Raw genomic sequence first — 22,838 nt, 5'->3', positions numbered from 1 at the left:
TTTCTCCATTCTTGGATCTAATAAAAGATATGATGTCTATTTTCTTAACAGGAATAAACATTTCCAATATGGTTTAAACTGCATGTACCGTCCTGTTTTAGTCTAAGCGATTACAATGTGCCTTATTTAGATCAACATCCTGCACTCTAATTTGTACTTTTCTTAAAGCTTAGTTTACTTAATTGATTTCATCTAGTGGATCAATTAAATAAAATAAAATGAACTTTGTTGTAATAAAATAATAGGAGAACAAATAGGTTGAAGTTATCAATTCAAACTTGCAGGCGGCTAAGTGACTAACCATTAAATTTACAATTTAATTTAATTCTTATTATTAACCTTAATATATTGAATTTAAATTTCACTTTATGGTGAAGAATTTTTTAAATCCATTCCCCCTCAATGCATCTTGTAATTTTTCCTACATTAATGGGCTATTCTTTTTTTATTTTCTCTAATAGTATTCCTTAAATTTAGTAAATTTCAAATTACCTAAATGTTAATACCATAATGTTTCATACATAGAAGAAATTAAAATTGACACCCCATATCAATTTAATATTTAATTCTCAATTTTTTATAATCTATTTCTATATATAAAAATATGAATTTTTATTTCTTAAATTTTTTAACATAATAAACCACGATACAAATTCATTAACAGTGAAGAATTCTCTATGCCAAATATTATTTTATTAATTATACCCTTAACTTTAACTAATTTTTAATTGCTTTACATATTTATCATGAAAATAAAGAGGAAAAGCGAAAAATAATAAATAACAGAAAATTAATCAATTAAATAAACAAAGAGTATGATAAAAGATCAAATAATTTTTTTTAAAAAAATAGAAAATTAATTATATTTCTTAACTTATGCATTACCTTTTAAAAAAAAAACACTTAGAAAAAACCCGGAAGTAGTATTACGAACATTAGGGTAATTCTTTTGGGTTTCGGTAAAATTCAATTCTATTTTAATGCCAGGTCAAAATTTCAAGTTGAAAATAGTCAAAATGCTCCATTATATTTGGGCTTTCATTTGGGTCCAAAAGAAGCTTTGTTTTCCACACTAGAGAAGTTGTTACTTTCTGCACTCCAAGTTGCTTTTTTACCCTTATCGAAATATTTTTTTTACCTTCTGAAATTTGTCATTCCAGAAGCCAAAATCTGTAATCAATCCGAAAAGTAAACAGAATCTAATTTTATATTCTAGAATAGTCAGTCTGGAAGCCAAAAAAAGGGTGCAGAAAACAACAAACAAAATGAGATTATGGGCCTAATAGACATTCAATTCGAGCTTTCCTTGTCTAAAGTTGTGGCATGCGGCATGAATGAATCTATAAATTTCACACATGGATATGCATATTGTTGATAAGTTGGTCCACATAACTAACAAATTAAGCTGATAGTTAAAATAGTTGTAACAAATTAAGTTTGTAGTTAAAAAACTTGTAACAAACTACTAATATTAGTGAACTATCCATTTGTAAAAAACCAATATAAATAGTTCAACTACTGTTTAGTTTGTGTGTGATTCTTTTTCAATTCTCTCTAGAAAAACTCCTTGTAATTTGAAACTCATCTTGATAAATAAATTCTGAGATTTTTGTGTATCATTTATGTGATACTTTGCATAACAAACTGGTGTGGTGAACGTGAACTAATCATCCATGGCATTTGCAAAGTATGAAGTCGAGAAATTCACAAGACAAAATGATTTCGGTCTTTGGCGATTAAAGATGAGGGCTCTTCTTATGCATCAAGGTCTTGAAGATGCTCTGAATGGTGAAACCAATCTTGATGTGAAGGTGGAAGGTAAAGACAAGAAGATCTTGCTTGACAAAGCACATAGTGCCATCATCTTGAGTCTGGGAGACAAAGTGCTTCGACAAGTCTCCAAAGAAAAGACTGCAGTTAGAATTTGGTCAAAGCTTGAAGACTTGTACATGACCAAATCTCTGGTAAATTGATTCTTGATCTTGAAAACATTGTTGTTATTATTGAGGATGAAGATCAAGCCTTACTGTTATTGTGTGATCTACTTAAGACCTTTGCTCATTTCAAAGAAACACTTCTCTATGGAAGAGATTCTCTCACTCTTGTTGAAGTCCAATCAGCCTTGAACTCTAAGGGATTAAATGAAAGAAATGAACAAAGACCTTCTGTACACGGGGAGAGACTCAGTTCGTGGAAGACAATATAAGAAGGATGATAAGGCAGAAGGGAAAAGATCCAAGTCACAAGCTCGATCTGGATCTAATGTACCAAACATTAGATGTTACCACTATAAAAGAGAAGGCCATACTCGGAGATTTTGTCCTGATAGACAGAAAGGAAACATGCAAGATCAATCTAAAGAACCTAAAGCTGGTTATGAGTTAGCTGAGGCTTTAATGGTGTCTCATGAAAACACTGAGACATAATGGATCTTGGACTCTGGGTGTTCATTCCATATGACCCCAAACAAGTCTTGGTTTGAGGAGCTTGATGAACAAGTTGGTGTTTCAGTCCTACTGGGAAACAACAAGTCATGTGAGATCACTGGAATTGGGTCTGTGAGGTTCAAGCTTCATGATGGTGCTGAGAGAGTCATCAAGAATGTAAGGCTTGTCCCAGATTTGAAGACAAATTTGATTTCTCTGAGTGAGTTTGACAAATAAGACTATGTGTTCAAAGGGGAAAATGGAGTTCTAAAGGTTCTAAAGGGCTCCATGATATTCATGAATGAGATGCAAAAGAATGGTCTGTATTCTCTGATTGGAGAAGTGGTAATGGGATCAGCTGTTGCAGTTTTTGTCAAAAGGTTGTCAAAGACTGAACTATGGCATAGAAGGTTGGGACATATAAGTGAGAGGGGGTTGATTGAACTAGGAAAATAGAACCTGCTTTGTGGAGATAAGGTGGAGAAACTTGACTTTTGTGAACATTGTGTTTATGGCAAAACATGTAGGGTCAAGTTTGGTACTGGACAACAGAGAACTAAAGGTACTTTGGACTACATCCAGGCTGATTTATGGGATCCATCTCGAACTTCATCTCAATCAGGTGCTAGGTATTTTCTATCAGTGATAGATCACTATTCCAGGAAGTTTTGGATTTTCATTTTGAAAAATAAAGATGAGGTGCATGATTGTTTTAAAAACTGGAAAACATTGATAGAAAACCAAACAGGAAAAAAGGTTAAAAGATTTAGGACAAATAATGGACTTGAATTTTGTTCAGATCTTTTCACTAACTACTGTAGGAAGGCTGGAACAACAAGACACAAGACAGTAGTAAAAACACCTCAACAGAATGGTTTGGCTGAGAGATTTAACAGAACCATTCTTGAGAGAGTGAGGTGTATGTTGTTGAGTGCTAATTTGTCAAAATCTTTTTGGGTTGAAGCAACCATGACTACTTGTTACTTAATCAATAGGTGCCCCTCAACAGCTATAAACATGAAAACACCATAAGAGGTATAGTCAGGGCATCCTCCAAGTTATGATAGACTTAAGGTGTTTGGATGTGTTGCTTATGCTCACATAAGGCAAGACAAATTGGAACCTAGAGCTATCAAGTGTATGTTTCTAAGATATCCACAAGGTGTTAAGGGGTACAAATTGTGGTGGCTAGAGCCAGGAGATAAGGTGGTCCATGCAAGCTTAGAAAAGGATAGTATTGAGGTGAAGCTTAATGAAGAAAACCAAATAGATCAATATGAAATTTGGCATAGAGAAGAATCCGATATTCAACCTCAAACTGATGATGATGATGGGGAAGAAGGTGAGGAGGGTTATTTGTTGGCTCGAGATAGAACTAGAAGGCAAGTTAAACCCCTAAGAAGTATGGTTATGCAGATTTGATGACATTCTCTCTTGTTGCAGCCAGTGAGGTTATGAATGATGAACCAAACTATTACAAAGCTGTCATTGATTGCAAAGAGAAGGGTAAATGACTTATGGCCATGGATGAAAAGATAAAGTCTCTCCATGATAACCATAATTGGGACTTGGTAAAGAGACCTGCAGGGTCAAAGTTAGTCAGCTGTAAGTGGATTTTCAAGAGGAAACAATGCATTCCTAGAGTTGAACAAGGAAGATTCAAAGCTAGGCTAGTAGCTCGAGGCTTCACTCAGAGGGAGGGAATTGACTACAATGATGCATTCTCTCCAGTGGTGAAGCACATGTCCATAAGAATTCTACTATCAATGGTTGCCAAGTTTGATCTAGAATTGGAGCAAATGGATGTTAAAACTGCCTTCCTGTATGGAGAACTGGAAGAAACTATTTACACAAGACAACCTGAGGGATTTATAATAAAAGGAAAGGAAGACTTTGTGTGTAAACATAACAAGTCCCTATATGGTCTAAAGCAGTCTCCAAGAAAGTGGAATAAAAGATTTGATGAGTTCATGACTCGCATCAAGTTCAAGAGGAGCAAGTTTGATAATTGTGTCTATTTCAAGTTTGCCTCATATTATAATTTTGTCATTCTATTGCTCTATGTAGATGACATCCTAATAGCAAGCAATAACAAGGATGAAACAGGAAAAGTTAAGGCAGACTTGAAAAGAGAATTTGAAATGAAAGATTTGGATAGAGCTAAAAGAATATGGGGTATAAAGATCAAGAGGGATAGAGACAAAAAGCTACTATTTCTATCTCAAGAAATGTACCTAAAGAAAGTTCTAAACCGGTTTGGTATGTTAGATGCTAAACCTGTCTCAACACCTTTATCTCAATAGTTCAAACTTAGTATGGATCAAGTTCCTGAAAGCAAAGAAGATAAGGAGTTCTTGTCTGAAGTTCCTTTTGCAAATGCAGTAGGTTCACTCATGTATGACATGGTATGCGCTCGACCTGACCTTTCATTCTCAATTAGACTTGTAAGCAGATTTATGGAAAATCCTGGAAAGGCACACTAGCAAGCTCTAAAATGGATCCTAAGGTACATAAAAGGGTCAATTGGAAAGAGTCTAATATATGGAGAAGTTGAGGGTTACCAAGAAAACACTATTGTAATAGAGGGGTTTGTAGATTCTGATTTTGCTGGTTGTTTGGACACTAGAAAGTCTCTCACAGGCTATGTATTTATTGCATTTGGAACTGCAATTAGTTGGAAAGCTAGTCTTCAAAAGGTGGTTGCATTGTCCACTACTGAAGCAAAATATATTGTTTTGACAGAAGCAATAAAAGAAGCATTATGGTTAAGGGGAATAGCTCGAGAGCTGAAGCTGCAAGATCATGTTATCACTGTCCATTGTGATAACCAAAGTGTTATTCACCTTTCAAAGAACCAGGTTTATCACGAAAGGACAAAGCAAGTAGATGTGAAGCTACACTTTGTGAGAGAGATTATTGCTGAAGGAACTGTGTTCGTGAAGAAAGTCTCCACTGAGCATAATCCCTCTGATATGATCACTAAAGTTCTACCAAGTAGCAAGTTTTTCTATTGTCTGGACCTTATAAATTTAAAATAATGTCAGCTAGTCTGATGTCAAAAAGGGAGTAACCACTTTGATCCTTGTTTAGTTATGTAACCAAGGTGGAGATTTGTTGATAAATTAGTCCACATAACTAACAAATTAAGTTGGTAGTTAAAACAGGTGTAACCAACTAAGTTTGTAGTTAAAATAGTTGTAACAAATTATTAATATTAGTGAGCTGCCCATTTGTGAAAAATCAATATAAATAGTTCAACTACTGTTTAGTTTGGGTGTGATTCTTTTTCAATTCTCTCTAAAAAAAACTCCTTATAATCTGAAACTCATATTCATAAATAAATTCCGAAATTTCTATGTATCATTTCTGTGATACTTTGGATAATGCATATTCTATAAACTTAGCAATGTATATGTTGAAAGCATGGAGCCACTACACAGGCAAACTGATTAAACTAATTATAACGATAGGGATCCTTGAGGAGCAGAAATGGCTCCATGACATCTATAATAATTCCGATGACATTTTGTTTTTTGGTTCAACCACCCCGTTGAAATTTATATTGCCTTTGTTGAGAGCGAATTTACAGAATATATGTATATATTGGAAAGAAAATAAAATTGAAAGGGAGGTAGGTGTGGCTTTTGGTCAGTTACTTCCTTCTTTGATCTTCTTTCACAATTGAAGGACACCACCCGATATTTGAGCACATTCTCAAGCATCTATTCCACCGATCATTTTAATGTTATATAAATCTTATCTGATTCTTCCACGAATTTCGTAGTTTGCTATTCATTTTACGTACAGGTAAAATGTTACAATAGTAATATGTTGCAATTTTTTGGGTGGTATACACTAATACTTTGAATATTGATGTTTTATAATTATTATTCTCATCATTCTTTAACTACTTCATATGAGTCAAGGTAGAACAAATATATATTTTGATATGTTGAAAAATGTAAATAGCAGCCTCTCAATTTTCATGTATTATTTTAAATTACGACTTTGTAAACCTTGAAAAATACATGAATAATAATATTCCGACCATCAAGTGTATGACGTGAGATTGTTTCAATTTAACCAAAAGTCTTGAGTTTGAGTTCTAGATATACAATTACATTAAATACTTAGAGAAAGAACTTTATTATTCATATAACCCAATCTTACTTAAACAAAATTACGTATAATAAAAGATACATGTGATTAAAAAAAGAACAACAGTGTACCGATACAAACACTTAAATACAAAAGGGTAGCACAGGAAATTTCATATCATGTGTTAAGGTCTGTTAAGCTTAAGGAAGATACGTAATTTAGAGAAATATCGAATTTCTAACATAGCTACTTAAAGAGGGTTTTGTAACTTGGTGGTTATCAATTGAGCTGGAAGCTTGCTTCGTGGCCAAATCTCGTATTTGTTTAATCCTATTTGTCTTCATCCCAGATTTAGCAAATGCAATCACTATATATATATATATATATGAGATTTGCTAATGCACTTACATTTAATTTAAAATTTAGTATAAATGCATTAACAACTAACATCATAAATTTTTGATAAAAAAACCAATAATCTCTTCACTTATAATAAGAATATATCGGTAATTTAATATCAATTTTTTTAAAACAATTAAAAGAGTCATAATAGTGCTCATAAGTCACTTCTTTCTTCTTTTTCCTTTCTCCTCACATGGTAATAATCATGGTTCATAATTCACACTCTAAAAATTTAAGTCTTCTCCAGGCTAACCCACTTCATCCATATGAAAAAATCTTAAACTCAAAGTGAATAGCAACTGCAGATTGTCTTCAAGGTTCAGGGAACCTTGGCTTCGAACCAAGCATATACCCTTGATCCTTCGTTTCTGCTTATTGTGTTGGTACATTATTATCACCATGTATAGTGAACAAGGTTTGTTAAAGACATAGTTAAACTTGCCTAAAAAAAAAAAGGACATAGTTGAACTTAAAAAGGTACAAATTAACAAGTGCTCTTTTAGAAAAACTAGACATTGCAACGTATGTAGGAGAATCATTCTATGACATTCCATCATGAATTCTGCGCGCAGGTTTATCTTTTGGAATACCAAGCTTGGTTATTATTGTTGCCTTGGTTGTTATTTTTTTGTTGTTCAAATGACGAAACAAATAAATATTCAGGCCTCCAAAACCAACCAATTAAGAAACACTTATCCATCATCATCTTCCCCGAATGCCATTAGAACTTGTAAGTAGTGTACAGGGCACCACCATCAACAAAACCACAGTGCCCTCTATGAAACACGAGGATTGTCATCTTCCAAGAACACCATTAGAACCAATAGCAGTTCCACCACAGCACCATCTTCATGTTAACTTTTTCCTCAACTTTTCCCCCTCTCCCTCTTTGAGCTCTGACTGGTTCATTTTAACCCAATGTTGTTAATGATATTATGTTGGCCTGGTGGGTTAAAGAAGATAAAGGTAAGAAGAGAATCTAAAAATATTCTCTTTGGAATGTGAACTACTTTGATTTTTTTATTATTGTTTTAAACTATTGATGTTAAATTATTAATATATCCTTACAATATATTAATTAAAAGTGAAGAGATGGAGAGTTTTTTATTCAAAATTTATGATGTTGGTTGTTAATGTATTGATACTAACATTTAAGTGTGAGTGCATTAACAGATCTCTAAATATATCTAGGAAATGTATAAATTAACTAAGAGACGAGAGTATGAGATAAGCGAATTTCAATCGTATAATTAAATTAGATGGATAATTAATTTGGAATGTTTGTGTTTATTACATGATTAGGATTTATTCTTCTCATATTTTACACTTTCAGTGCATTTAGTGTACATACACATTTTGTCTTCATATATATATAACTGAGTAAAACTGTAAGTTAATTATTTAGGTCTTCTAAAATAAAAAAAGTTAATTATTTTGGTATGATATTGTTTGATTGCTAAAACAATAATATCTCTTGGACGGTTTTATATGCATTAATCGTCAAAGTTTAAGATCCTAGTTGGTTTGCCACTTGTTATTTTGTCCTTCGACCTCTTCCTACTTCTTGTCTTATGCGATGTATCGTAACTGATTTTTCTTCTAGATAAATGAATATATATATTTATATTATCTACCAGGGTTTGCAACTTCACATGCATGATTAGGGGACTCTAATAATTGAATTTTTTAAACGAAAATTAATGTCACTTAAACAATTAATTGTAGTGACTTATCTCAAACTGATTGATTTTTTTATTTATAAAATTTTAGCCTATGCAAAAATACTATTTCTAATCACTTTCTCCTACATTTCTTTTTCTCAGATTCTCTTTTTAGTTATGGCTAAGGCTAAGTTGACGCTGAATTCTTACGGTTACGGGTCCAAAATTTTTCAATGAATTTCACTATATAATGATTTTATTTTATAAATTTGCTACTGATTTAGTCATTGTCGATTGTACAACTGTCAGCAACGTCTGGGTTAACAAAAATTAAAAGGACAGTCAGCACACAACACTCTTACAAACATATGTTCCCCTATTTTTATCTTTTAATGAGCTCTATGATCAAATTGAAGAAGAAAAAGTTACACGTTTACTATGAGTTATGGTATTAATTAAATTGCAAGCTTTATCATCACTTGCTGCACAAGCACAAGTCAAAGTAGGCAAGGGAAGGGAAAGTAAGAATTTAGTGCCACGTACCAATTAACAATCATATGTGCTGGGGAAAATTGAGGAATTAATCGACAATATAGACTGTGATTTTTTTTGTCAATACTTGGAATAACCATCAATAATTGCAACTGGTGGTTACATCAATCAATTATGGTTACAGTTGCCGCTTAATGATATGTATGTTGGTATAGGTTAGCGTCTCGCAAATTAATTAGTACTATTTTAAATTTTTTTATTCATTTGTGGACAAGGAAAGCTTGTGAAACATTCTTGTGTTTTAGACGATATGAAAGATTTTTTGAGATAGGAAAAGAAAAAATGTTGGGGAATTTTTGTGTCTAGAAATTTTAGAAGAGAGGAATGGAAAATTAGGGTCAAATAATCCCTTGTAGTTATGATGTTGTCATTAGTCTATATAGCAAATAGTAATCTTTTCAAAATAAATAATCGATTTTCATTTCTCTCTCTAAGTCTTTTGAGTTAGTATGCTCTTGTGCTTAAGTCACAACACAAACAAAAAGATATTAGAAACAGAATATATTCATGTTTCTACGCCTTTCGCCGTGGCTATTTCCAGCGTGGCTTTTCTTTCACGTTTCCTGTCTCACTCTGTCTCTCAAAGAAGCACATAATGAATTATGGATTCAGAACAAGCCAACGATGATTCTTGACATAAATCTCTCAACCACAGTTCAGACTCGTTTAGGCCATAACAATATTAACCTGTAAATGAATCAAATTTCAAAACACTTCAATTCTCATTTCCGCTTTGTAAACTTCACAACCTCGTTTTTGCTTCAATAATACACATTTTCTCTTCTTCATACATCCACATGACCCCTTTCCCAACCGACCACAATCTAATAGGAAACAGTATACTCAGAAAAAAAAAGTTGAATATATATATATATATATATATATATATATTAATTCATATACTTGTTGGTTAAGCACTTCAAATTGAATGCATATATGTTGAAAGATTACTACCTTAAAATTCAAATTTCCTACTAAATGACCACCGAATACAACCTGCGTAAGCCCCAAAAAATTTGGTCATAGTTTAGAAAGAACTAAGGAGAGATACAGTGATATTCATTAGTACATCTCTTCACGGTGGGAGTAGATATACGAAAGAATAACAGGAAAAATGAAAGAGGAAGTGAGATTGCCTATAAAAGAAAATTATTTTTTTAATGAATTTTGCATTTTTTATTATCAATATATTATTGTGCAATTTCTTAAAATTATTATATTTTATTTATTTTTAAATAAAAACTTATTTTTAATTTATTATAACTTTTTTTTTCCGGTAAAAACTTGCTATTATCAGTAATTTTACTCCCTTCTTCTTTTACTCCTAAGCAAGCCTCCATGATCACCTCTCCCCCAAACCTCCATGACCACCGTACCTCACCTTCACCCAACCATTGTTCCACCCAAACACCACCTCTATATATAGTCACCCAATGCCACCTTCACATCACACTGAACCCACCATCGCCACGTGCATCACTATGATCTATGAATCTTCAAGCCGCATTGTACCAAAAATGATGGTTGGGTGACTAGCGGACATTGGAGGGAACTACAACGAGCTGCATCAGTGTCTTCACCTCCACCAACGAACGAGGCTACTACAATGACGAGGTTGGACTTGCAACAAAGGGCATTGCTTCAATGACGACAACGAATGTGACAAAAAGGTGCAAGGGTTGGGGGTTCATGACACAAGAGAAAAGAAAAGGGTGTTAGGGTTTGGCTAAGAAAGGAAGGGCAAAACTGTCTATTTAGGGTGTCAATTATTTCTTAGCAGGTGTACCAAACAAAAAATGGAATGCATTAATTAAGTAATTGCCACCAATTGCTCAATTCACCAACTATATATTTTTTTCACCGACCTTGTTTCTTTTTGGTACACTTTTAGCTGTTTTACAACAGAGTAAATATATTATACATAATATAAAATAGTTTTATATTATTATTTGATTATAAATTATTATTATGTATAATATGTTAGTTGATATTTATAATAATTATTTTAAAATTTATATCAATATTATCTTTTTATTGATTAGAAATGTAAATTTATTTATATTATTAATACATAATCATTAAATTCTTTATAAAATCTGATTTTTTTAAAAATACAATTGACGTGGTTCATAGAACTAGACCAAGAACATTTTAAACGTGGAATAATGCAACACTCGCCAGAGCCGCTAAAATGGGATTCAAATGCTGGATTTTTGTTTCAAAGTGTTTTTTCAATGAGTTTATAATGACATCGTGATTTTGAAATAATTATCATAATTTTAAAAGATATTTAAACATATCATAACTCTGTTATAATATTCGTAACCATTAATAACTGATATTTGCTTAATTTTTAAATTAAAAGACTTTGAAGTTTTTTATTTTGACCTTTCCTAGTAAAAATACCTTCATCCCCAGACTCGAACTTCTCGATTTCACGTGAAATTTGGTTTTAGCTTTTAATATGTTCTAACTTTTCCCTGGTCTTTAAGAATGTTTTGTATCTTTTGTGGATTTTCATTAAATTACAAAATTTCAGTTTATGAACCAGTAGGAGACCGGACCTGAAAAGATGTATCACAAAGCAAAATACGACTAAATGACAAAGAATAAAAAAAAGACCTAATAGGTTCATTTTAGTGTTTGATTGTTATTTTTCTTTCAATTTATTCGTTCCATTTGGGGTATATGGGTAAAAAAGATGATGGTAAGGACAAAATTGATACTGCCCCCAACGTGGATTCCTCCTTCGCGTGAACCACATCGCAATCTATCTAACGTGTGCTTAACCTTTTACCATCACCATCATCATAAGTCCCTAGGTTTACATTACAAAACCTCCTTAACAAATTTTAGTTAATATTCTGTGACTATGCGATGCACTAATAATATGTACCTATAGAAAAATTTGGGATTTTGTCATGTGTTTTATAGTTATGTTATCAAACTTTCCGATTAACTCGTTAACTCTTACGAGTTTATAAATCATTTGTCCTCTGCGAGTTAACTCTTGAGTAAATTCTTCTTTTAGTAGATTCTTAATAAACTCTATAAACTCTAAGTAAAATCGACAGATTTTCGAGTTTATCATCGAATCAATGACTTAGTAAGTTAAAAAAATTAGACTAAAATATAAATCATGTTTTATGTCTGTTAAAATTTGACATACTTTCATTTAACGTGTTATTCTCAAATACACAATTCTCACCTTTAATAATAATATTTATTCTCTATTGCTCGTAACTTTGCCGACAATGGATGCATTGCATGTATGTGTCAAGCACCATCGTCATCCTGCTTCCCACACCATCCATAAAAAAATTAGACCAAAATATAAATCATGTTTTATGTCTGTTAAAATTTGACATACTTTCATTTAACGTGTTATTCTCAAATACACAATTCTCACCTTTAAGACACCGATGGACTTTATAGTGCCAAGCAGACTTCTGATGATTTTTACCCTCGCCATCCTGCTTCCCACACCATCCATATTTCATCTGATGCATACAACTCACTTTTCCTTGGAGAATTCATGTAACCTGACTGGGACATGTTTCATGTAAGTGGAAGTGTGAATTGCTCTCCTGCACTTGTAATTTATTAATTGCCTGATTTTTTACTTTGGAAATTCTCAAGATTTATTAATTTGCTTCATGTTAACCAAAGATCTTTGTAATTTCAGAGTTTACACCCAGCAGCAGATTATCATGCTGCAGCTCGTGCAATTGGTGGATGTCCAATTTATGTTAGGTAGATGTTTATTGCACATCTTTTCTTAGACATGTACAAGAAATTGGCACAATAGTAATGTGTTATTTTGTATTTGTGATGTCTTATAATAATGACAAGCCAGGCAACCACAATTTTGATCTTCTTAAGAAGCTGGTTCTCCCTGATGGTTCGGTTCTCCGTGCTCAGTTACCTGGTAGGCCCACTCGTGATTCTCTATTTGTTGATCCAGCCAGAGATGGGACTAGGTTCGTTTACTCAACTCTAGTATCTATCTTCTTTTTAAAGCTATGTTCCATAGACACAAATTGGTGACTCATTTAATTAAACTACAACTTTCAGCTTGCTCAAAATATGGAACATGAACAAATGCTCTGGAGTTGCTGGTGTATTTAACTGCCAAGGTGCTGGGTGGTGCAAGATAGAGAAGAAAACCCGCATCCATGATATATCTCCTGGTACACTCACTGCCTCTGTCTGTGCTTCTGATGTTGACCTCATCACACAAGTAGCAGGTGCTGAATGGCTTGGAGAGACAATTGTTTATGCTTACAGATCAGGTACTATTAATTTTGTTTATGTCAGCCAACCACTTACCATTAGTTTTAGTATATAAAGGAGGATGTGTAATAGAAGATGCGTTCACTTCTGACTTGAATTCTGACTTTCAAGTAGTTAAAATCGTATATCTGTAGCAGTTTAGGTTATACTATAATTTTGTTGAAGTTTACCTCAGTATATGAAAATTGGTTAAATAACCACATCCTTATTTCAGGTGAGGTGATTCGGCTACCAAAAGGGGTTTCTGTTCCAGTGACTCTAAAAGTTCTGGAGTTTGAGCTTTTCCACTTCTGTCCAATCCAAGTGAGGATCCACTATCAGCTAATATGATATTTCATTGGTTTTGTTTTTTATTTTCCGCCTTCAATGTAGTATGCTTAACCACTGATGTTTTATTGAACAGGAAATAGCACCAAGTATTTCATTTGCAGCAATAGGGCTACTGGATATGTTCAACACTGGAGGATCAGTGGAGCATGTTGAAATTCATCGAGCTTCTAACAACAAACCAGAACTGTTTGATGGTGAGGTGTTATCGGAAATGACCTCTTGGCTCAGTTCTAACCGAGCAGCAACGACAACTATTGCTCTTAGAGTCAGGGGAAGGGGCAGATTTGGAGTTTACTCCTCCCAGAGACCACTGAAGTGTGTGGTAGGTGGCACTGAAACCGACTTCAACTACGACTCAGATACTGGGTTGACAACCTTCTCCATCCCAGTTCCTCCAGAGGAGATGTACAGATGGTCAATAGAGTTCCAAGTTTGAGTCCTTTTAAGGCTTGGTGTTTGATGCATTGTTGTGTTAGGAGAAGGGTTTTGTTGTAATTAGCATTGGGAATTGTTGGAGTCAGGCAGAGGGGGGGTTTTGTAGCAAGACACCCAATAATAATATAATGGGGTAGAGAAAATGGGTTGTTGATGCTATTAGTTAGACAAGGCATGCTGTAGTTGACATGGGGTGGGGAAGTGCTTTTGTTGTAACTTGTAATTTGGTTGAGAGCAGCATGTCATCAATTGGGGGAGATGGATAAGAGAGAATATTGCTATCTTACCCGAAGATGTAACAATGCTTGTTTCTCTGAATAAAAAAGTTCAAATCTGTTTAGAATAAAACTAGTGAATTTGGCAACAATGTTTGTTATCTTGTTTCTTGAATTTGGATAGGTGTTACTAATGTTGGCTGAAAACATTATTCAGCAAGTTAATGTCTGCTGAGGAGAGCAAGTAGTGTGTATACAGTTTTACATTATAATTCAACTTATAGTCCAGTTAATGGTCTTTTATCGAGGCCGTGTCAATTGAGCCTTGTGGAAATGCAAATTCAAAATGTGATAGAAGATTAAGTAAAAAACATGTAAAATACTAGAGCTTTATGAAAGTAGAATTTTCCATTTAATGTCTTTGAGTACACAATAATAATATATAAAGTAATTTAGAATTCATTGTACAAAAAGAATACGCTACTAATACAATTATGAACAAGTACGCTAATTGAAAAGATCAAACTTTGTGAAGGTACGATCGACTTCAACTTTCTTACCTTGTTATGTTGCCAATAAAATGATAAGGTGGTTGTCTACCAAATGATCAATCACATCTTATCTTGTGCTCGCTTCCATGCCTTGAGCCTCTAAAAAAAAAAAGCTTCCATGCCTTCAGGTTTTCTAACAAAAAACAAAAATCATGATTACCAACTCATACATCTCTCTATAATCACAACCATGGGCACCAACAAAAGCTTAGAAAAGTTTAGACACAAAAAGTTAATGCCAAGTTTCAAAATGAAATGTCTTCTACTCCAAATAAAACCATCGCAACAACATCTTCTCAACAAACAATGAATCAAATAATATTAACTATAAGTATTCGTATGCAATGCCATTGGTGTAAATGTCTTTGCACTTTGTGTAAAAAATGCTAATAACACACGGTGGTGGACCTTTAATTTTTTTTTAATGGGAACAAAGAAATAATAGATGGCATCCTTTCTGCTATTTGTTTAGTTCATATTTATAAGATCTAATTATTTTTTTTCTAAAACTACTCGTTATTAATACTCTTCTCTCTTTTCTTTAGAAATAGACTTTACTCTCTTTTTTAATTAATTGTTTATCGATACAATTAATTAGAGATATTTGAGTCTAAAAATAATTAATATAAGGAATAATATGAATTGAATCTTATCAAAAGAAACAAATACCATTTTTATTTTGGATCTTATAAATATGAATAGAGGATTACTTTGTTCTTATTTATAAGACTCAATGAACTAATTTATTAAGATTAAAAAAATTAATGTATTTTTTATTTAATAATAATAATTTTGTCCTAAATTTATATATTTTTTTGAAGCTACCATTGTCATTAATGTTGTTCTCTCTCTTTAAATGTTTGTCAATATAATTTCTTTGTTCTTTTAATTAACGGTAACTTAGTCTAATTAATGTAATAAACATTATAAATTGAATCTTATATAAATGAACCAACAACACTTTTAACAACTAGGTCTTATAAATAGGAATAAATGTAGCATAAGAAATAAAATGATACTGTAGTATTTTTTTTTTGTCTTTGTTATAGAAAAAATGATCACTTTTAATGTACTAACGACTAATTTCCTTTTATACCCATATATATTGTGAAATCTATTAATGAGATGCCACTCATTTTTCATAAAAGTAAATGCATTTAACGAGTTATTAATAGTAATATACTCCCTATGTTCCTACTTAAAAGAAGAAAGAGAATATATTGACAAACAATTAAAAGAGAGAGATGATTATTAATTAATGGCAAGGATAATTGATAATTGCTATTCATACGTAATTTGTATATTTAAATCACATAACAGTAATCTACTTTCCTCTCTTTTAATGTTTCTTTTGAGCTAAAAAGTTAGGAATTTAACTTCTTATGGGTTTTTATCCGGTAGATGTTAAAGTTAGTTAATTTACAGTGTTTTGATTATATTTTTTTTGTAGAAAGGGACACAGCAGGAGGCCTAGAAGATGGTTGAAGAACCAAAGCAGCACGACAACACCCTCTCAGCACGAGAAATTAACTCAAAAGCCAGTTGTCACGTGCATGCACCCTAAGCGCACATCTGACAGCTTAACACATGGTCACTTAAGCCAATTAGACTTTGCATGTGCATGCTGTCAACTTAGCACACAATCAATGTTGAAAAATATGACTATGCAACATTTTGAAGATAAAAAAGGGGGAGAACTGTGCCAAAAAAAGATAGATTCAGATGGAACAGAGCTAGGGCACATAATAGAAAGAAAACCCATTCACTTCGAGATCCTTTCCTCCATTTTCTTCCATTCCTCTTGTTTCCTTTTTGTATTTGTAAGCTTCTCATGACAATGAGAGGCTCAACCACCCATTGTTAGGAGCTTAACAATCAGACACTCTTGATATAATGATTCTCATTATCCATTTAATGTTATTTCAATATTATTACTTCTTTTATGAGTTTATTGTCTTATTTATGGTTTGATCACCTATGCACATGTATGTTATAGGATTTACTCATTGGGAAATGTTTGCACCTAATAAATTGAGAAAAAAATATCTAGGTAATTCATGTCTAGGGATAGAATGATATCATTTAGCCTTAATTATGCATCCTTATTCTTAAAGCAAATTATTTGATGTACCTCTTAAGGGATTATGAGTGAAATTAGATAATTTAGACTCATTCACGTGAGGGATCATGGTTAGGGTATGTTAGCGAATGAAGGTAATACTTGGAATAACGTTAAATGTGAAAAATCCCAAACATTGCATCAAGAGTAGTTTTGGTAAGTTGAGCACCCAACACGTCGCAAAATTATGCATCAATCGACAATTCACCTTTTCGAGTGTTTGTGTTCCATGTCTTTAATGTGTTCTGCTTCATTATGTTTATTTATGTTGAATTTTATATTCCGCATTAATATTAGACAAATATCGAATTTAATTCATTATTCGCTTAAAATTCTATATATAAACTTCGAGTACCGTCAAAGTTTATGTAGACTCGACACTGGAACTTATTATTTTAATTACTACTTGGACGAATTGGTGTACTTGTCAAGGAGTTAATAATAATTTTGAAAAAGTTATAAATTTAAGATAAATTTATTACTATTAACTAAATTAATAATTTTCTTTAATCTTTTGAGTGCATTTTTGGAATAAATTTAAAATTGTTGTATTAATTAAAAATAACTATTTTAACAACTTTTTCTTGTCTTGATGATTTACTCCTATGTTTCTTTTGAGGTAGTAGTTTAAAATATTTTCACAAAAGAAAAAATTTTAAAGTTTTACAAAACATACAGAGTCTCATAAAACAAACTGAAGCTCCTACAAATTATATGTTATAACATGTTACATTCACTTATAAAAATTATTGAGAACTAACACTTATTTATTTTGTGGGGGAAATTTTTTTATTAGATGTATTGAAGTAAAAAAAAAATTGTGGGGACAATTGCCTCCATTGCTCTCTATGTGCATATACCGTGCCGTGAACACACTATTTAACATGCTTTTTTAAACATATATTTTGTTATTAGTTAAAATTTATTGAAAATCATAATTTTGCTAATAACCCTTATTAATTTAGTGAGTTTCATTTTATTATTTTTAACAAACTTTAATTAATAGTAAAAAAATGTATTGAAAGAAATGTCTTAAAAGAGTGTAATGCTAACGTTAGTCTTACATTTTTTAATGGTATAAGTTGAAACATGTACATAAATATATTAAGACTTAATTAATGTTTTAATTCTTGAATTTGTAGTATTTTACATATTTAGAGACGAAAATGATTATTTATAAAAAAAAAAAATTGTATGTAAAAATTTGGGTTATTTTCAGTATTGGAAGCTTAGGTGCCAGAAAATTCGAGGAAATTGTTTCAGGAATACTAATGGATAGAGCCAAGATTTTTGGAACTAAAAATGGAGTTAGAATCAAGACATGGCAGGTAACTAATTTGAATATTTTTGAACTTTAGTTATGATTTAATATAATTAGACTTGCCTACGGCCTCTCTCTCTATATATATATGCGCGCGCGCTAAAAAAAGAATTGCAGAATCCATGAGTTAGTAATGTTTTGGGTCTACATTATATGTAGGGAGGTTCGGGAAGTGCTAGCAACATCCAGTTTCAGAACATTGAAATGGACAATGGCACCAACCCCATCATAACAAATCAGAATTACTGTGACAAAAAAAAAGATGCCATGCAAAACACAGGTAAATATATATAATTAAACAACTTTTGCTATTATTGGAATATCACTACTGATTTTGGTATGTATAGCTACTGATTATACATATAGCTCATGGAGAAATCGGCTATCCAAATCAAGAATGTGATGTACCAGAACATAACAGGTACAAGTACTTCTGATATAGCTGTTAAGTTGGCTTGCAGTGAAAACTTTCCATGCCAGGAGATAGTACGTGTTGCAGAACATAGACCTCCAATGTGAAGGAGGAGATGCTGCCGATGCTTTATGTAACAATGTTGAATTGTCTTACTTGGGAGACGTTAACCCTCGTTGCAAATCACAAAGAGAGATCACAAAGGCATCTACTACTACCTCCATATGGAAAAAAGGACACATTCATGTGTATGGGGCCAACATGTAAACTTTTTTATGATATTACAAAGAAAAAATGATTATGAATTAATAGTATAAAATAATTTATAAAATCTTTCAATCATGATCTGTTATGTATAATTTCGTTAACTTTTATAATAACTATATTATGATAATTTAAATGATAATTTATGATTGAATGATATTGTAAAACTATTTTTTCATTTTTGGGGCATAGTCATTAAATTTTATTATAAATACTCTTATAATTTGAAATATATAAGGATGGATCAAATTAATTTGGTACAACTTTAATCATTATTATATTATTTTATAACTTTCAATTGAATAATATTTTTTTAAAACTCACCGTTAGATTAAAATTTTCTTTCACATAGATCGTATATGTAAAATTTCATATTAATTCAAAATCATTTGTTACATTATTTATATAAATTAAAATTGATGTAATATAAACATTTCAAAATACATTGAAATATGAATAATTTGATTATCTTTTTGTTGTTGTTTAACTTTGATAAAATTTGATACAAACAATCTAGGTGATATATAAATATAATTCAACGGTTAGATTAATAAAAATATATATTTTATATCAAGTTATGAAAATAATATAATAGTTATCAAAATTACATTGATTTAATTTGATTCCTTATATATATATATATATATATATTCGTTTTACATTTGCATGCAATTTGCAATAGTTAGAAAATTCGTGCCCAGGTATATATATCTCCGCAAGAGCTTCCCGTGCGTTCATATCTATCCGCACGATCAAATTATTGTTAGAAAAGGAGAAAAAAAAATACTTTTGTTGGACTTACTTCTATTAAAAATTAAAAAATATTTTGGTTTGACGTCAATTCTATTAAAAATAGGAATAAAAATAGTCCTATATGTTTCTAGGGTTTCCACAAGGTTTGGTATCATTCTACGACTAGTATATTATTCATAGGATATATGTGACCTATATATATCTTCAAGTTTGTTTGTCCAATTTTGGATATGTATGATTCCTTGTACAATTAGGCATACTATTTAATGTCTTTGTGTACACAATAATAATATACAGTATAAAGTAATTTAGAATTCATTGTACGAAAAGAATACGCAAAATATGATCAAGTACGCTAATTGAATATCTAACCAAACTTTGTGAACGATCAACTACGACTTTCTTACCTTAGTTATGTTGCCAAAATAATTAGTAAGGTGGTTGTGTATCAAATGATGATCGCATCTATCAGGTGCTCGATACCTTGAGGTTAATTATCTAACGAAAAACAAAAATCATAATTACCATTTCATGCATGATGCATCTCTCAAGAACCACAACCATGGGATTGGAGACTAGTACTATATATGACGCCAAAGGCCACCAACAAAATTCCTCCACGTACATGAGGCTCTATTGTCCAGATAAATTCATAGATCTGGGTGAAACGGGAGGTAACGCCGCCAGAGTCCTTATTTTAGGCTTTTAAAAGAGTGATATAATTATTTTTATTGGAAAACATGAGTTGTCTACAAGAGAAAAAAGAAGAGATGCTAGATAAGTGATTGAATTGATTTAATTGATAATGTAGTGTGATAAGAAAAGAGATAAAGATAGAAGAGAGTTGTTGAATATTATGTGTTTAAATTTTTTTGTTGTGAAAATATAATCACTCTTAAAAAAAAGTATTAGTAATTAATATTTTCAAAGTAATTTTTTTATATTAAAACCGGGTCTGATCTGATCTTAGTATGATTCTCATTTCATATCAGTTTTTTTCCCTTATTCATTTCAGAAAAATTATACATCAATTAATGCACCAATTATATAAAAAAAAAAGTTGGCTCTTTTTTAAATGCATGTCATTTCAATTAAAAAAAACTTGTCTCTTTTCAAAATCATACCTAAAATTAATATTAAATTAGTTGATTTTATTATTGTTTAAGAAAACAAATATTAAACAAAATCGTATGGTGCTTTAATAAATAATTTTACATATCAAAGTTCAAAAGATAATAAATTCAAAATAAAATTAAACTATAATAATTTTAACAAGAATTTAGTTAGATTCTGTAAAGATTTTTCACATTTTCGTATCTAATAATGAATTATCATGAAATTAAAAATATCAATTTTTATATATATTTTCTAGATCACACATATATTTTATTAGAAATAATCTTATTCAAGTTAAATATGATTATCATAAACGATAAAACTCTTTATTTAAATATTTAACATACTTATCTATCTATAATTCAAATCATATTTTTATTTTGGTTATTTAATTAGATGATAGTATAATTTATTTATTTATATATATGGTGAATTTGAACTTTCATAATATATTATATAAAAATTTACCATCCATGATCCCCCATGCATCAGTCAGTCACTTCCTATAGATTGATTGCTTGTCCAATAACTCTTACTAATTAAACCCTATCATATATGTGTATTTGCTAAAACGGTTTTGCCATAATGAAAATGAACCATTTTGCTCATAATTTTGTCCGTTGGATACACGAGAGATGGAATTTCAAGATCTGCTTTGAGGTCTAAAATTTCATCATGACATGAATATAATGACAAGCGTAGGAAACTTTCAGCCACAAAAAGTTAATGCTAAGTTTCAAAGTGGCAAAATGAAATGAATATCTTCTACTCCAAAACCACCCAACACCCATCTTCTCAAGCATTTTACGACAGCAAAAACTATTTTGTGATAATACTAACAAATATACGACGGCAAGAAGGAAACCCTAAATCACACGTTTAAGATGCATGCGTGGCTAAGAAAGAGTGAAACCATAATCCTCATAATGACAAGTGTTTGTCTTGGATAGCATGGTTCACAATCATCAGCATATGCTACTTGAATATCGACTGCATACGATAAAACCGTTTGATAACAAAGAAATAAAAAGTTCACTCATAGTATATATTAATTGATTGTTCCAAATTTTCATAATTCTAACCGGTGATCATCTAATAAAAGAGTGCAGAATTTCCCAACAATGAAACAAATACTAACTCTAATGTCACGATCGATTACACGTATCCGATGCCAATGTTGTAAATGTCTTTTTTATTTCAGAATTAAAAAAAATAATGCAGGGAAGATTCAAACACACGCAACCCTGCTAACCGTTTAAAACCCAAAATGATTACTAGGAGAAAAAAAGGGTGGAATATTTAAATATTTCAATACAGTACTCATTATGTACGTTTTCTTTTCTTAATACGCAATATTGTGTGGGGTGTGGGATATGCATGCATTTTTCAATATGGGAAAAACTCTCGTGTATGATGAATTACTAGGTTTTTCATCATGCATCCTTAGGAATTATCCAAATATGGAGACCTAGCCACTCGTTAAAAGTTTAAATGAATGAAGTAGCAATGAAAGCGAAGAACTATTCTTATTGAATAAATAAAAATTGTGATAGAAATAAGAAAACTAATATTTCAGGAGAAAATTATATTTTTTAAAAATATATAAAAAAAATTCCCTATAACTTTCAATTCTTTACCGTAGAAAATATTAAATAAAAAAACGTGATAATGAGAACTTTGATACTATATATATTTAGATAGATATAAATAAATTACAGTTAAAAATATTAATTAAAAAACTATAATCTATACCATTACAAATGCGACTAACAAGGTTTGATAAAGAGAAGTGCTCCTCAACATGACAAATCAATGTTTAAATCTTTATTTGGATAAATGTTTACATTTAGTATCCAATCTTATCCCAAACAAAATTGTATCAAAAGAATT

General features: G+C 31.4%; 1 protein-coding gene and 1 pseudogene across 1 annotated transcript; both read left to right on the top strand.

The window, feature by feature from the left end:
- Positions 1-12,561: 12,561 nt before the first annotated feature.
- LOC114399716 (probable galactinol--sucrose galactosyltransferase 2) lies at positions 12,562-14,564 on the top strand. Its single transcript, XM_028361932.1, has 6 exons — positions 12,562-12,701; positions 12,825-12,892; positions 12,996-13,119; positions 13,214-13,431; positions 13,647-13,735; positions 13,836-14,564. Exons 1-6 carry the CDS (start codon positions 12,562-12,564, stop codon positions 14,196-14,198), a joined length of 1,002 nt encoding a protein of 333 aa, XP_028217733.1. The 3' UTR covers positions 14,199-14,564.
- A 3,563-nt stretch (positions 14,565-18,127) lies between these two features.
- Positions 18,128-19,082, top strand: LOC114398831 (annotated as a pseudogene).
- The last annotated feature ends 3,756 nt before the right edge of the window (positions 19,083-22,838 follow it).

The sequence above is a fragment of the Glycine soja genome, chromosome 19, assembly GCF_004193775.1.
Source record: "Glycine soja cultivar W05 chromosome 19, ASM419377v2, whole genome shotgun sequence".
Classification (NCBI taxonomy): Eukaryota; Viridiplantae; Streptophyta; class Magnoliopsida; order Fabales; family Fabaceae; genus Glycine; species Glycine soja.
This window is presented reverse-complemented; position numbering and strand designations above follow the sequence as displayed.